This window comes from Caloenas nicobarica, chromosome 7 (genome assembly GCF_036013445.1).
Source record: "Caloenas nicobarica isolate bCalNic1 chromosome 7, bCalNic1.hap1, whole genome shotgun sequence".
Taxonomy (NCBI): Eukaryota; Metazoa; Chordata; class Aves; order Columbiformes; family Columbidae; genus Caloenas; species Caloenas nicobarica.
In genome coordinates this window covers 15,667,044-15,682,863 of record NC_088251.1, presented here as the reverse complement: position 1 = coordinate 15,682,863, position 15,820 = coordinate 15,667,044, and the positions used below count along the sequence as shown (strand labels likewise).

The 15,820-nt window shown below is 50.2% G+C and overlaps 1 protein-coding gene across 1 annotated transcript in view; it reads left to right on the top strand.

The window, feature by feature from the left end:
* The first annotated feature begins 6,526 nt into the window (after positions 1-6,526).
* HPSE2 (heparanase 2 (inactive)) overlaps positions 6,527-15,820 on the top strand; it is a 111,209-nt gene continuing 101,915 nt past the window's right edge. The window contains exons 1-2 of the mRNA XM_065638678.1: positions 6,527-6,786; positions 7,811-7,968. Of these exons, the coding sequence (XP_065494750.1) occupies positions 6,527-6,786; positions 7,811-7,968 (418 nt within the window). The remainder of the gene's footprint in view (positions 6,787-7,810; positions 7,969-15,820) is intronic.

Below are 15,820 nucleotides of genomic sequence, written 5' to 3'. Positions count from 1 at the left end.
TTCACTTTATTTCTCCTTCATCTGGAAACCTGGTTCTCAGGCATGATCCATAGTTCTCAGTGGTTCCTTCCTCTTGCTCTCTACCTGTGAGTTTCATAGTTTGCTTCTGATTTCTCTATGCAAGCCAACAGTTTTCAGCTTTGACACAGCCAGTTTCTCCTGTCTCTGTCTATAACAGGGCCATGCTCAGTTGTCCTGATAGAGCTGATGACAGAGGTGCCATAATCAAATAGATACAGAGGACAGAGGTTTACAATTTTATCTTTACCTGAAAGATTCTGATTTCTACCTCCCTCATCCTGGCAGTGTCTCTGACTTGAGAGAATTTTGGCCGCTGTTTCTTCCCTTGAGCTCCCTCTCCTCGTTGGTCTATGCGCGCAGCCCCTTCCTCTTATTCATAATTGACTCGTTTGCTCCTCCAGCCTTGCACTTCATCCATCTTCCTACTTCCACTCTCTGATCTACTCCTCATGTCCGCTTACTTCATTTTTACTGTCGGAATGTGAAGCATCTCTCCAGAAAAATAGAAGGTCTCTGTGAACTTTTACCATCCCCGCTGTGTTCCCTCTTCTTTCACCTCTATCATCTCCTCCCAGATGGTGGGACAAGTACTTGCTTGCATTCATTCTCAGGCTTGTGAAATTGGTGTATCCACTTCTCCTCCTTTTTCATGTGATGGTGTGAAATGAGGATAATTCTACACATTTCTTTGCTCCTCAGAGCTGGGTTCAGTTTGAAGAAAATGTTTCTGAGGCTATTTTGGTCTTTGGAGTGCTGCAGAGCTCTGGGTCTCACTGTTGTGTTTGTCCTCTGTATCTCTGACTATGACAAATTGCTGTCACATTTGCTTCTACTCAAGATACGAAAGACAAAAGCAAAACCAGACCCAGCAATTGATGAGTACAGGGAAGTTCACAGATCTAAGGAGCAGTTTCTGTCAAATAGTGTTGTTATACACAGGAGTAGTCTCAGTCATCATTTGGTTTTTTTTTTTTTTCTGTTTGCTGAAGAGGCACTGGGCAAAACAGGTTTCTGTCTGTTGGGACAGCACCTGATATGACCAGCCCCCCAGAGCCATTCTCGCAGATTTATGGAAATCAAGCATCTAAGTTTTTCAAAAACCTCAGAGCACCTGTTATGAGATGGACACTTCGGGAACTCATTAGTTTTCTCCATAGACAAATGTGCAGGACTAGGATAACCTTGGTTTTTCAGAGTATTTTTGAGACCATGCATCAAATTAGACAAAATAAAGAAAAATAATAGATTTAGTTTATTCTAGCAGAGTACATGGTAGCTAACTGCTCACAGAACTGGGAATTACATTACAAAAAGAAAAAAAGAAAAAAAAAGTTCATTGATCAGCAGCTGCCTAAAAAACTTAATCCACCCACTTTCTCATGTCTCTTCCCATGGTGTGCCGGCTAGGGAGAGCCCCCCTTGCAGCCTTTATGGGACTGATGCCTTATTTTTTTCCCTGTCCCTTATTTTTATATGTTTCTTAATTAGGCAGCTAGTGAGTACAGATTGACTCTCAAAGGAAAGCCTGGCACCACTGTGCTCTATTTTCCTATGTCTAGATTTGCAGATACCAGTTTGTGTTCTTTTCATGCTGGCAAAAATGAAAAGACAGCATTGCCAAGTGTGCTTCTCCTGACCAGGCAGTTGGTTTTGATTGATGCCTTGCTTTTTGCACATAAGAAAGGAGGAAGCTCTCAGTGGGCTTGCTTTGCTCCTGCTGTTGTTGAGCTCCCTAGCCAGCCAGTCCTCCTAGCCCAGACAGATGTATCTGCTTGTTACAGAACTTCCCAGGTCACATACATTAAAGGGCAATACACGGGTACCGTATTAAATCAAGCAGTTTTCCTCTGCCTGCTTGTTCAAGTTAGACGTGCTAGAAAATGGTTTCAGCAGTGGAGTTCAGGCTGTGCAACACCCACCTTGAGGCATCAGCAGGTTTAGGAAGTTATGTTCCAGACATTAAGGCTCTTGTGGTGAAAATGATGGACACCGCAGTGGAGAAAGAGGCAGAAACCTCAATAAAAAGAATCTGCCATGCAATTGCATGCTCTGATGACCACAGCTTTACCACTGGTCTTGCTCTTCTCAGAAATTGTCATGTCATACAGGGCAAGAATTTAAGAGTCTGAAAGGAAAGTATATTTCGGTAAAGTATCTATGGATAGTGCTCTTAATCTTCACCCACTGAATTTTCTCCTTGCTGGCTTCATTTAGAGCATCCATAACTCAGGTTTACTTGACAGCACTACAGAAACAGACACGGTTGATATCTTGGGAATCAAAGACATGATGATTTTTTTTTTTTTTTTAAAAAGGCTGTCTAGCCTGTTTTATCCTTCCCAGCCTAATGGAGGTTTGTTTGGTACAGCACATCCTCTGATGATAATAACTTTCATCATCTGTGAGAAGTTTATTTTCTAGTGAACTAAAAATGTTCCTCCTAAGGAGGTTTTCCCCATTTTCTATTGGGCCAGTTTATACAGCCTGAGATCTCAGCTTAAATTTCCCTGTGCTTTTTCTTCTTTCTTCTCTCTCTTTTTTTTTTTTTTTTTTTATAATTTTTGCCGTTCTCTGACGAAACACTTCAACAACTGCTCAGATCATTTACAACAAGCACTTTCACAGGCAGCACCTCTACAGAAGTGAGGAAAAATCGAATTTACTACCTACAATAACGAAGTTAAACGCAGATTTAATTGTTTGTGAACTGCGACTGACTGAAAGGGTGCCAGACATTTTGCAAATATACACAAAAAGACAGAACCCTGCTCTAATCGGCTTATAAATTAAAAGGGAAGTACATTGGCAAGAGCAGAAGAGAAGATATGACATGCTTTAAATAGTTTATAGGGAGCTGGAGGATTGATGTTTATTTGGTGATGTTGGGAAAATATTTAATGTGCTTTGGTTAAACTCTTTATAGAAATGCTTCTCCTCCCCCAGTTTGCTTTTCCCAATTACTGTTTTGGAGATTAAAATCAGCAAGTTTAGAGTAGATGGAAAACGGAGAAATGTATTTCCAAATCGACAAAACCGCGAGTAAAATCTTTATGGATACCTTTTATGTGAGTCAGGCTTTCTAAAGTAATTATCGTAATATAAGAAAGGACCAGCGCTTCACCGCCCCTGCGAACGGCGAGCCAGGGTCGCAGCTGGTGTGAATTGAGATAGCTGCTATCTGGTATGCGTTGCTGTGAATGAGGTGCTCCGGCCCCCCCGTGCAGGTTCCCGGGCCGCCCCCGAGCTGCGCCGGGCGGCAGCGGCAGCTCCCGGGCCCCGCGCTCCCCGCACCGCCGCTGCTGCCCCAGCGCTGGAGGCAACCAAAGCTTTCCAGCGTTCAGAGGGCTTCTATACCAAACCTACGATTTATAAACACACACACACACACACACAAAAAAAAGAACAACCGCAAACACAACACCACCACCCACACACAAAAAACCAACAACAACCAAACAAAACAAAAAGACCCACAACGAACAAACCCAAACACCAAACAACCACAAACAACGACAAATACACAAAAAGGAAAAAAAAAGGTTTATTTTTAGATTTGCCAGATGCAAAATGGGGTGCAATTGCTTTTCCGAGGCCACCGGATCGGGGCAGGCTCCGGGTGTTGGTCTGGAAAGCTGAGGCAGGTAAGTGAATATTTCCTTCAGCGCCGTCTTCCCAGAATCTGGAAGCTGACCCTAGCAGCTGGGAGACTTTTTGCTCCCTTCCCTGCTGCTTTATGTTGTTGGTGATATCTCCGCAGATAAGTGACTTCGCTGCATCCGGAGTTTGCGTTCAAAGCAGAGACTAATTGTAAGGAACGTTTCAGAATAAACACATTTCTCTTCAAAAGTAGTATGTTTGTAAGGAAAAAGAAATATGTATATAAGGAGGTTAAACAGGATAATTTGTTTGCTTTCTTGCCTTTACTACTTAACACACTAGAGTTTGGTTTTAAAATAGAGCCACCCTTAGCAAAAGGCACAGTACAAAATTTCGGCCTGCAACTGCAACAGTGATTTGAGCAACAAATGCCCCTGAAGCTTTGCTGACATCTGATAATACAGAAAAAAAATATAAAATAACGAGATAATTAAAAAACTCATGTCCCTCTTTCCGGGGTGACTCAAACACCGAACAGCTTCTGAAGCGGAGGCTTCAGGTTCTGGGTCAGTTTTAAAATCTATTGCAAACAGGGGCTGAAGTGTTTGCAGCCGAACACAAATTTCCAGGCTTAAATTGCCTTCTTCCTGTCCCGGGATGCCAGGGCTTTGCACAGCTGAAATTGCACAGCCCTTTTCCCCGGATCCTCTTACTTCTTTTAGCGCTCAAAGCCCCGCTGCTCCGGGCACCCCTTTGCTGCTTTTTGTCAGCCTGCGCTGCTCTCGGCAGCCTCTTCCGAGGCGCGTTTTGAGCCCCACTCCCCTTTCCGCCGTAGCGGGATGATTTCAGAATAAATCCCTAGCAGAGCCAGAGGTGAGTTTAATTTTCCTCTCCCGTTACCGTTCATTGCACAGTGACTCCATGTCCCCACAACCACTGCCTGGGTAGCCCAGGGCCGGCAGTGGGGCAGGGCTGGCTGCTCCCAGGACGATGGGCTCGAAGCGCTTCATGGGTCACAGAGACGAGGGAAGAAAATATTTCCTCGGGAGACGACGCTGCCTGCGGACTTGCCTGGAACCCAGGCCCGAGTGCCTACACTTCGTGCAGGGCTCCACCGAGCGCACCAAGCTCCGGGCCTTGCAGTCATAGGAGACATCGGGTCCGCTTCCTCCTCCTCCCGGGCCCGGGGCGGACGAGGAACGCAGGAGGCTTCGCCCGGGCACCAGGAGGGGCGGGAGGGGGTTCCCTCCGCGGGGAGCCCTGTCGGGACAGCTTGCTGCCGTGCGTTGGAAGAGGCCCTGGCCCGGGCTGCCCGGGCCGGCCGCCCTGCAGCGCTCGCCGCTCGTACCCGACGCCAGCCGGGCTCCCCGACGGCAGCGGGCGGTTCCCCGCCGTCCGGCGGCTGTTCTGTGCTACTTCTTGCGGCTCGGCGCCGGGCGCGATTTGTGCCTCTATCCCGGAGCCCCGCTGCTCTCCGCAGCCTCAGCACTTTCTGACCCCGGCGCGGGGGTGTCCGCAGGTGGGTGCCGGCTCCCTCGCCACGCCGGGCCCCTCACCAGCAGATGGTGCTGCGGGCGCCCCATCCCCGGCGCTGCGGGGCCCAGGCGGACCGCACCGGACCCGGCTCAGCCCAGTCGTCGGGAAAGGCAGTGGCACCATGGCCCTGCGTGCCACCCGGCCTGGGCGAAGCGGGAACCGGGGCGGGCCACGGCGGCGGCAGGGGGGCGAGGTAGTACGCGTAACGTTTCCCGGAGCTCGTCGGCAGCTGTTGTGCGGGAGCCCGGAGTTCGCCTGGGAGTCGGCTGCTGGTGGGAGAGGATGCCCTGTTCGGATGGACAGTCCCTGAGGTGGACCATCGCTCCCGGAATGCTCGGCATCTCCTACCGATCCCGGGCCGGGCGCCACCAGCCTGCGCCCAGAGCCGAGAACCGCGGCCACTTGCACCTCCCCACGGGCCCGTTCCGCAGGCAGCGGTCGCGGACTGGCCTCGGCGCAGAGGACATTGTCAGTCCCATCGAACCATACTGTCCTTTACATCCCCAATGTGGACGTTTCCACACAGGAGGCTTCCGCCGCTGCCCCTCTCCTTTCCCCGCCAACGGTCGGACACCGCTGGGCCCCGAGGCCGGCGGGAGAGGGCAGCCGGCGGCCCGATTCTCTGTGCCCCGGTTTTCTGCGGTGCCTGAGCGGTCTTCGGGCGCCGGCCGAGCCGAATGTGCCGTGCCGGGGCTCGGGGCTGCCGGCGGACTCCAGCCCCGCTGCGACCGTCGGGTCCTGCGGAGCCGTCAGCGCTCGACCCCGGGGGCCTCGCCTAAGCACTCCCAGTCCCGACTCGGCTCAGGGCGAGCTCTCCCTGTAGGTAGGACTTTTTCTGAGGTGATTAACGCCCCTTTCATCCCAACCCGGGCGGCCCGCACTGCCTTACCGCCTCAGCCGTCCCTGCAGCCCGCGACAAGATGGGGCTATGCGCGGCGGCCGCCGCGCCCCTGTCCCGAGCTCCCTGGTGTTTCGGTATCCCGGCTTCGGCCCGGTTTTGCGGGCTCTGGAAACTCCCGCGGAGGAAAGCGGCCGCCCGTGGGCGGTGAAGCCGCTGTAAAGCGAAAGCTCGGTGCTGGTGGGGCTGCGGCAGGCCGGCGGACCCCGAGTCGAGGGGGTTAAATCAGGAGCCTCCCCTTACCTTCAAAAAGTTAAAAATGTCTGGAGCCTGCATCTCTTAAAGGGGCGGTGCTGGCTGCAAGGAGTCTTGGCACCGGCTGCGAGAAAGGCTGGTCAGGGGCGTGAGTTTCCCTCCACCAGCACCAAAACATTGCAAAAAAAGGCAGAGCGCCCCACACTTTAGATAAGGACAATTAGCCACCAGCGAGCCCCTGCAGACAGCGAGTTAATTAGGGGTTTCCTGCTCTCCGGCATGCCCTGTCCCAGCTCCTGCCCCCCCGGGCTCTTAGCCCTGATGGCACCTGGGCTGGCTCTCATGGCCACCTTCTCCCTGCCCTCCCATGCTGGGGACAGGAGAGCGCTGCCGGTGGAGAAACCTCCAGGTGTGAAGGGAAGAACTCTCATTCTCCTTGATGTCAACACCAAGAGCCCTGTCAGGATAATCAGTGAGAATTTCCTCTCCCTGCAGCTGGACCCCTCCATCATTCATGATGGCTGGCTCGATTTCTTAAGGTAAGGCAGGAGCCCCCCCGGCGCTCTCCCCACGCCGCCCGCGGGGCGTCCCGGTGGCCCCGCCGCCCAGCCCCGCCGGGCTCCGCGCTGCTGGCGGCGCTTGTTGTGACGGAGGGAGCGAGGCCATGGTTTCCATTAAGATGCACATGTTTGCAATGGAGAAAGCATTTCGGAGACTTATCAGTTATGACTGCAAAAATGTCGTGCTCCCCTCGCTCCAACAACCGCTCCTCTGCAAAAAGCACAACACGGGGCTGAGGCAGTACAGGGAAAAACAAACTAAACAAACAGCAGCAGAACCGGGGCCGTCTGCCGAGCCGAGCCTTCCCCAGGTCCCGACGGGCGGAGAGCGGGGTGTCGGCCAGGTCTTCAGAGTCCTCCGCTCCCCGGACTGCCAGCCCTGCGCGGGGGGCAGAGCCGGGCTGCAGCTGCGCTGGGCTCCACCGGCGGTGCGGAGCGGCCGCGGCCTGGAGGCGCTGGGACGGCCAGAAAGCCTCTCCCTGCTGGGTAAGTTGGGGAGGGAGAGCGGGTCCCCTCCGCACGCCTACTCCGAGGGTCCCTGCGGCTGCTGCCTCCGCCTCCGGGGAATGAGCGGGACGGGAAGGCGCGGGAAAAGCGGAGCCCGGGCAGGCTCCCGCTTTCCGCACGTCCCCCGCGGCTCGGCCCGCGGCACGGTCCCGCGTGGGGCGGGCGGGTGCGCGGAGCGCGGAGCGCTTCTATTCCCGCGACGCCGCTGCACTTGTCCGGGGGGTGCGCGGTGCGCGGGGTACAGACGGGTCCCGCTGGCCTCCGGGCCGCCACGGGCGGTCGGGCGGGGCGCCTCCCAACTGCCGGGCCGCGCCGCTCGGCTGGCGCAAAGCCCCGCAGCCCGGTGCTGCTGCGGTGGTACCCGCGTAAGGCGGGGTAGCAGGGACGAGCAGGGCAGCAGTGGGTCCCAGAGCCCCGCGGCCGCCGCTCGTTGCCGGTACCGGGGCAGGGAGGGCCCGTCTCGGCCCGCGGCGTCCTCAGCCCGCTCTCTCCCCAGCTCCCGGCGGCTGGTGACCCTGGCGCGGGGCCTGGCCCCCGCCTTCCTGCGCTTCGCGGGCAAGAGGACGGACTTTCTGCAGTTCCACAACGTGAAGAACCCGGCCAAGAGCCGCGGCGGGCCCGGTCCCGACTACTACCTCAAGAACTACGAGGACGGTGAGCTCCGGGGCCGGGGCGGGGGGCGGGCGCGGCAGCAGGGAGCTGCGGGAGCCGGACGCTTCTGCTCCACTTGCCCCACGGTCAGGAGGGGCCGCGCCGCGCACGGGCAGCGCTGCCGCTGGGCACCGGGCAGGGGAGCTTACCCCGTACTCATTTCTCCCTGAGCCGGGGAGCTCGGCGGAGCCCGCCCGCCCGTTCCCGGTGGATCCGGCGGATGCCTGCTCCCGGGAGCAAAAGGCCGGCACCGGGAAACGGGGCTATTCGCGTCCCACTCTCCACCAGCCGCGTCCTCCGGCTCCCTTCGCTCCCGATCTCCCACCGGGCAGCGCCGGTCGCAGAGGGGGTATTCAGCCGGCTCCTGGCTGGGACCGGGCACCGCAGCCCCAGGAAGCTTTCGCACGCCCCGCGGCGCTCGGGGAGCCCTGCCTTTTCCCGAGGACCCTGGCGTCGGTCCGCGTTTCTCTGGCCGGTGCAGCTCCGGGGCTCTCCGCCGGGCTTGGTCGCGGCTGCCTCTCTGCTCGTCGGTGCCCGACTGGGGCCGCTCCCCCTCTGGACCGCTCTCCCATCGCAGGTCTTTCCAAAAGTCACCGCCTGGCCCTCGGCTTTTCGCTGCTTCCCTCTTTTCCGCGGCTTTGCCCTCCTCCCCCAGCGGTCCTCAGCTACACAAAAGGCTTTCACCTTTTGTGGCTCTTAATTCACACAAAGAAACTTCTTAGAAAAGTCAGGGCCAAGTCTCCGTCCTAAGGCATGTATGTTAAGAAACAGAATACCACGTCCTCATGCAAGAATGTATTGATTTTTCTCTCGTGCCTTTTTTGTTTGTTTGTTTTAAAATCACCTTATTTTTTTCCCTTATTCAATGACTTACAAAAATTAGCTGAGGATATTTCCATAAGTAATTTCGAAGGCCAATTAATGCCAGACAGATCCCAGCAGGCAGGTCTGTGGAACAGAGGAAGTTCTGCGGAGATCTAGTCAGCAGTGCAGTGCTGAATGGAAAAAGCAGATGCATTTGCCAGTTTTCTGATGGCTCTTGCTCCCGCTGTTCCCCCACATAACGTCTGATCTCACCGAGATGAATGTCCCTCTATTCCCATACGCAGGCAGGTGGGTAAGTTTGCATGCTCCATCTCTCGCTTGGTCTCCTAGCCGGAGCAATCCTGATGTTACTGCTTGCTTTTCTTCTCCCTGTAACAAATCTCAGGCAAAGAGTTTGTTGTAAGCTCTGCATACTGAGTTGCACTTTAGGAGAAAATGCTGACCAAACCTGCCGCAGCCACCTTGAACAAAAAAAATTAAGTGTAATGCAAAAAATTGTACATGGGACTCATACAAAATATTTGTAGGAATAAATTTTCCCACTTTCAGTGTTTCAACAACTTGCAGGAGAGAACTTAAACTTATTCAATGTCTTCACAACATCTTTCATGTTAGAGAAGGACTGAAAGCTGCTTTTTTTAAAAAAAAAAATTTTCTTTCCCATTTTCCTTGTGGCAATAAAGTTGAAACGCAGCAGCCCTTCAAAATGAAGCTTCTCATAGAAGCTGTAACCACAGGTCTTAACTTTTCAACACTTAAATATGGAACAGAACCATTGCAAATTTGGGTGAGGGAAGGAGAGGACACATGTGGTGTGTATCAAGCATTGGTGTAAATCAGAAAGGTGTGGTAAAAGGGATTTCCTGCCTGGAAGCAAAGCTTTCGTATTTGTTCTTAAGATCTATGTGCAAACTCTAGGGCTAGAGTTGCTAGTAGCTCACATCTTTTTGTGCTGAGGCTGCACTGAGCACTTCACTAGAGGGATCCAGTTCTCTAAAATGAAATCCTGATGCCACTGCAACTCTTCGCCCTGCTGTACTGGATCTGAGCAGCCATCTTCTCCTTTTGGAGCACTGGTCTGATTTTAGTTCCCTCATATGTGGCTTGTCCAGGACCTGCTTGGGATTAGGGCATGCACAAACGGACAAGCAGATGCCCTTGCTACAAAAACCTTACAACCTGAACAGACAGCAAAAAAAAAAAAAAAAAAAAGGCAATCAGCACTTGACTGTGGGGGAAGCCAGCAAGCATCCTGCTAGATACTCTTCTGCCTCCTCAAGTTATATGGGGTTGTTTGGGTTGTTTTCCGTGTCTGTATGGCCAGCATCTATTTTCTGAAATTTCTTGTCTAAACATTAGTGACATGGGACTGGGGAAGAAGCTGGGGTACTTCATGATTTTTAAAAAGTCAGAAAGTTATTAAACCAGAAATCTGTGAATTTCTAAGCCTTGTGCATAACCTTAGTGATTTTTAGGACACAAGCGACAGCTCGGTTGTCTTCTGTTTTGAGTGTTTGTCTTTTTGCCCATTCACCCTGTGGGAGCACACAGACTCCAGGCCTGTGACCCTGGTGCCTGGGGCCACTTTGCAGCCCCTGCGGGTGTTTCCGTGCCTCATTTTCCCATGTAGCCTGTGCATAGAGGGCAAGGGATGGGCACATCTTATGTTCTTTAATTTTCCCTCAGCTGCAGTTACTAGTAAGCAGCTCTGTGAGTGGTGTTCATGTTACAGGCAGCTGCCTTCTTAGTGGCCACAGGCCACCCCAGTGTGTCCATCTAAGCTGCTCAAACAGGCGACAGCAGCAACAGCATTGCTTTGCAGCATCCTTCATGGATGCTCTGTGCTGTGGCCATGTTTGCTGGAGTTTGAACGAATCTCCATGCAGGGATCTTTGTGCTGTAAACCCCACTCTGTCACCCCATTGCCCTCCAGACCACTGCTGCCCTTGATGGTCTTCTGTATCTCTCTGGTGCTCTACCTTCTTGATGATCTGACCTCCTCAGAGGCTTGTCCTACTCTTTCCTCTCCATTTGAAATTATATTTATTTCCCCTTCAAACTGTTACAGCATGCACACCTCCACCTTCTGAAGATTGCCTTTATCTAGACCTACCTTTGGGTTCACTGGCCCATCGTTTTCCTCTCCTTTCCTCCAATGAGTGCATTGGTGCGCTCTGAGGGTTACAGTAGTTGATTTTTACTTGTATCTAAAATGTACTTAATTTTCCTGAAATAAGGTGTTTCCTTTAGGCTTTAGGGTCATTCTTTTCTTGTGCAAATTGCTCCTGGAAGCACAGACCTGGAAGTATCGTGTAATACCAGTTGTGTATGGTGTCTTTCCTTTGTAACTCTGAACAGCTTCACCCCAGTCCAGACCAGTCATGTTTGGGCAGTAAAGGTAACAAAGTGGTGAGTGATCTGTGGTGGCAGCCTGTGATACCCATGAAGATGGTACATGGAGTAGCTTGTTTCAGCACGGCATATGAAGCTGGCACAGAAATTTCATCACCTGGTGGCAGATTTGTCCATACCTGACACAACAACTTGTAAAAGCGATTGCCTATGATGAATGGTTTAGGTGAGCCATACGGCATGCATTCCATGTTGATGGTAGCATGGCTATATTGCTAAATACTAGAAGGTCATCTAACTGATCTGTTAACACCCTGTCTATGGTGTACCCTAGGTGGCTGCCATCCTGTGCAGCCCTGACGTTGTATGCTCAATTCTGGAGTCCGCCCTATTTATTGATGGCATGGGCCAGCCTGAGATCTGTTAGAGAAAGAAAACCAGTTTAATATATGTCAAACTCTGTGGTGCCAGGAGGTGGGGCTGTACCAGAGATATTTTGATATTTGTTGATCAAGAGGTGTAACATTTTTAGCCTGTGAGACTTTACTTTAAATTGTGTTTGTCTGTATGTGCCCTGCTGAGTTTTTCTTCATCAGCTGTGCTGAGAGTTGTGCTTTGTTATCTGGAGATGTGCTTGTCTCCTGCCATGGGCATGTCTGATTCCTGGGCAGGTACCAAGATGTAAGTTCTTATGCTCAGTCTATGTAGTAGACCTGCTTCTCCTTTTGCTGTTGGATTGTCTACCAAGCAATCCGTTTGGCATGTCCTTTCAACTGCCTCACATGTTCCAAAGACTATTTGGGTCTGGCGGATGGGACAATAAGAAACATTGGTCTCCAGGAAAACAGGCTTGAGCAGCTCCTCCTTTTTGGAGCAAACATACAGGGCTACCTGTTTGCTCAGGCCATAGTTGCTGGTACAAAAGTTGGGTTTGCTAAAACCTGACTCAAGTACTGCCCTGGAGCTTGGTGTTGGAGTGTTATGTGTAGTGTGGAGACCTGGTGTTGGTTCAGCAAGGGATGCTGCAGGTGCAGTCTCAGTGCCAGAACCTAGAGCCCATTTTGGACGCTCCCTGCTGGTGCTACAGCATGAGTTTGGTGGGCTCATGTGGAACCTCCCCATCTGCAGGGGGATCCTCAACTGCCTCTCACCTCGAAAGCCACACAGACCGACTTGGGAAAACCTGTGGTGGCATAAACATGCATATTTTCTATGAAGAAAAACTCAAGGGAAAAAGAGAAGTTACTTGTAGCTGGAGGTCTTCAAGATGTGTTGGCCCAAGTGTATGGCTTTTCCATCCTGTCCCTCGGGCTTTGTGTAGCCTATTGGGATCATGTGGCTGAAAAGAGACCAAAGAACATTTACCACACACAGCCAGCATGGGCCTGTGGGGGTCATGGGAGGCAGAGGGATGGGCAGCACATATGCATGCTGTAGGTAGTGCGTCAGAAAAATTTCTGAGCTGAAGTGCATATGGACAACACATTTCAAAAATACTCTCTTAATTACTGGTAGGTTTCTTCCTTCTATTTTATGTCCTTTTTTGGAGAGGATACTGGGCATCTGGAAAAACGGCCAATTACCACAAAAACCTGGAAAAAGACATGTTTCTTGTGCCTTCCATTCTAGTCATGGATTTTGCTGCATAGCGTGGGAAACTTCATGTTACGCTGTGTAATCCTGGTGTAGGTTTTCTGGGCATCCCTTCAGTTTGGGATCCGTTCCTTCAGACACCTTCAGGTACCTGGTGCTGCATCTGAACCTCAAGATTTGTGCAGCAAGGGGAACATAATTTCACCCTTGCGCTGTCTGTATCATGTGGGATGCTTCTAGGATGCCGTGCTCTTGGAGTATGTGTGAGGATCTTTGGTATCAAGTGGAAAAGAAGATAATAAATGCTAAATGACCTGAAGATTCCTTTAGCTGCATGTGTGGTTGCACAGGGGCTGGGGCTGGCTTCAGCCAGGGCTGCTGCTCTCACCCTTCTGCCCCTTGTGCTGTGTTCCTGCTCTCTTCTGTAGCTGGAGCCTGAGTTTACGTAGTGAGTCAATTCAGGGACCTCAGCTGGCCAAACAAGAATGGTGCAGAGGTGATGGCACCTGAGCTTGTTCAGCTGCCTGAACCCATGAGTGTGATGTGTGACCACAGAGGCATGGAGGGCAGTGCTGGGAAAGGAAAGCCTGCAGTGAAACATGGGACAGCAGCAGCCTCAGCCTTGGTCAGATTGAATCCTGCAAAATTGTGTCCTGAAAGTGGTGAAGCTTGTCACTTGGTTCTCTGCCACCAGGAGGGCTAGTCCCCATGTCTTCTTTTTGCTCTGCACCATGTCCTTCTGCTACTTCCCTTGTGTTGGCTCTGGCATGTTTCTGATCCTCTGCTAAGGCAGCAGAACACTAAGTCAGGAAAAAAAAAAAAAGGGCAACGGTTTTTCTGTGAATTTAGTGAGCAGGATTGTGATGGTCATCGTGGGGTATGAGTATACCAGAGCCAGAGCAAGGGAGGGCTATTGCCATGTGGCTGGTACTGCCCCTTTGGCTCCACCAGCTCATAAAACCTTGCAGCAGGTGTTTTAGAATGAAGAACCAACCTGTTGTACCAGTAAAAACGAACAAACAAGTTTTCATTTATTCAAGGAATCAGCTTCTTTTTATGGTCACCCAGAGCCCCTTTTTGTCTGTCTAAGTGTCCCTCAACAATTTAGGCATCTGTCCTTTCAGAGCTTCCAGAGGAAACAGTTGCTTTTTTACCTTCCGAGTGCTTAAACCACAGCTCCTTTGGGAGGGCTGCAGCATTTCAGACATTGCAAGCACTCGGTCCCAAAGATGGGTAGATCCTCTGATGTCGTTCCGTCTTCTGGAATTTGCTAGACCTGGGGCTGCTCCATCCTTGGCGTGAGCTCCCAGGCGGCATCCTGCTCTCTGGTTCCCTGGGACCACAATGTCAGGGAAGGAGCTGCAACCTGCTCTGCCTGGCAGGAACTTCTGTGTAAGGAGCTCCAGTGCTTAGTTGTTTCCTCAGAAATAGGTGTTTAGTTGTTTCCTCAGAAATTAAAACAAAACAAAATCAAAACACTGTAGAAATCGCCTTACACAAGGCCAGGGAGATACTGCCTATTCAGGAGGTACTTCCAAAGATTGCCTGTTTATCTGAAGTTTTTCTTTTTAAATTTCAAGCTATTTTGCTAGAATCATGCATGAAAATTGTTTTAATAACTGCAGGAAGTGGCACAATCAAACATTTGGTATCTATTTTCTGGTATATGGGTGAGATGAAAGATTTCTATGGTTATATGCTTGATATAAGCATCCTATATTCTCTAAATAAGCATCCTAATTTCATTATAATAAGCATCCTAAATTCTCTAAAAACATTACATATTTTTGTTAGTTCCACACTTCTTTCTTATGAGTTAAAAGTGATTCATGCAAAGTTACATGCACAAGGGAAATGCGTGTGACTTTTCATATACAACTATGGGTTTTAAATTAGGAGTTGCAATTCAGGGAAAATGTTTTGAATTTATTATGGGTTAGTCTCTGAATACATTTAGGAAAGTAAAAGTGAATCCAGTGTTAGGAATCCTAGAAAAGAGTTGGAGAAACTCGTTGAGAGCATTCTTATGCAATAAGCAAACTAGGTGATGACATACTAATCACTGTAAAGAGTATATATCTGTAGAATAGGGTGATGGAAGTGATCTAAGTCACAGCTTTCAGTCATAGAGATTAGGCTTTTTTCAGCTTGGAAAAAATGACTGAGAATATGATAAATGCTGTGAACTTAGGTGTCACACAGAGAAGACAGTTTGGGAATGATTATTTCCTTGTTTTCATGACACAAGAAATAGGGAACATCCAGTGGAATTATTGCACATAAAACAAACAAATATGATTTTTAAAAAGTATATGGGGAGAGAACTTGTGGAACTCATTGTCAGGGAATTTTTCCCAGCTAAAAGAAAGGAATTACATTAATGTGTCAGAAATCTGCCTGTTGAAGACAGACAAGATGAGGATGCAGTTTCTGGCTTGAGAAATCTTCAGGCTTTCTAAACAGAAGTTTCGTTCCAAATTTCACAGTCACTGGGTATTTTATAATAATTCAAGGAGATAAATCTGTTTTTAAAAACATCTTAAAATGCGTTTATTTTTAAAGTAGGTATTTTACAAGTTTGGCAACCTGCAATTCATAAGAGTTTTACCTGGTGACCTATTAAACATCTATTTAACTTCTGCACTAACACCATTTTCTAATATTCTGGGGGTTTGGTAAGAATATTCATAACTCTTAGTTACTAGTAAGATTATTATTAAGAATTATTATTAGTAGTAAGAATATTAGTAAGAAATTATCAGTAGTAGTAGGAATATTCATAACTATTTTATGTTTCTGTTAACATAAAGTAGTTGGGGTTTTTTCCTATTAAATTCACTTTCTAAGACTGGAAAGCTGAAGCAAACAAGTCCTATTAGGAGGATGGGCAAACTCAGCTTGTTCTGATGCCGCAGCAGTGGTGACTGTGACTTTTGCTGGAGTGGTGATGGCTGTGGGCAGTGCTCGCTCTCAAACACACACAGAAAGACAAGTTTCTCCTTGTCTTCACCCTCCCGTCACACATCCTTTTTACTGTAGCCATATCCCTCTGCCCTGTTCACATAAACCTGGGTCTGTGCCCTCC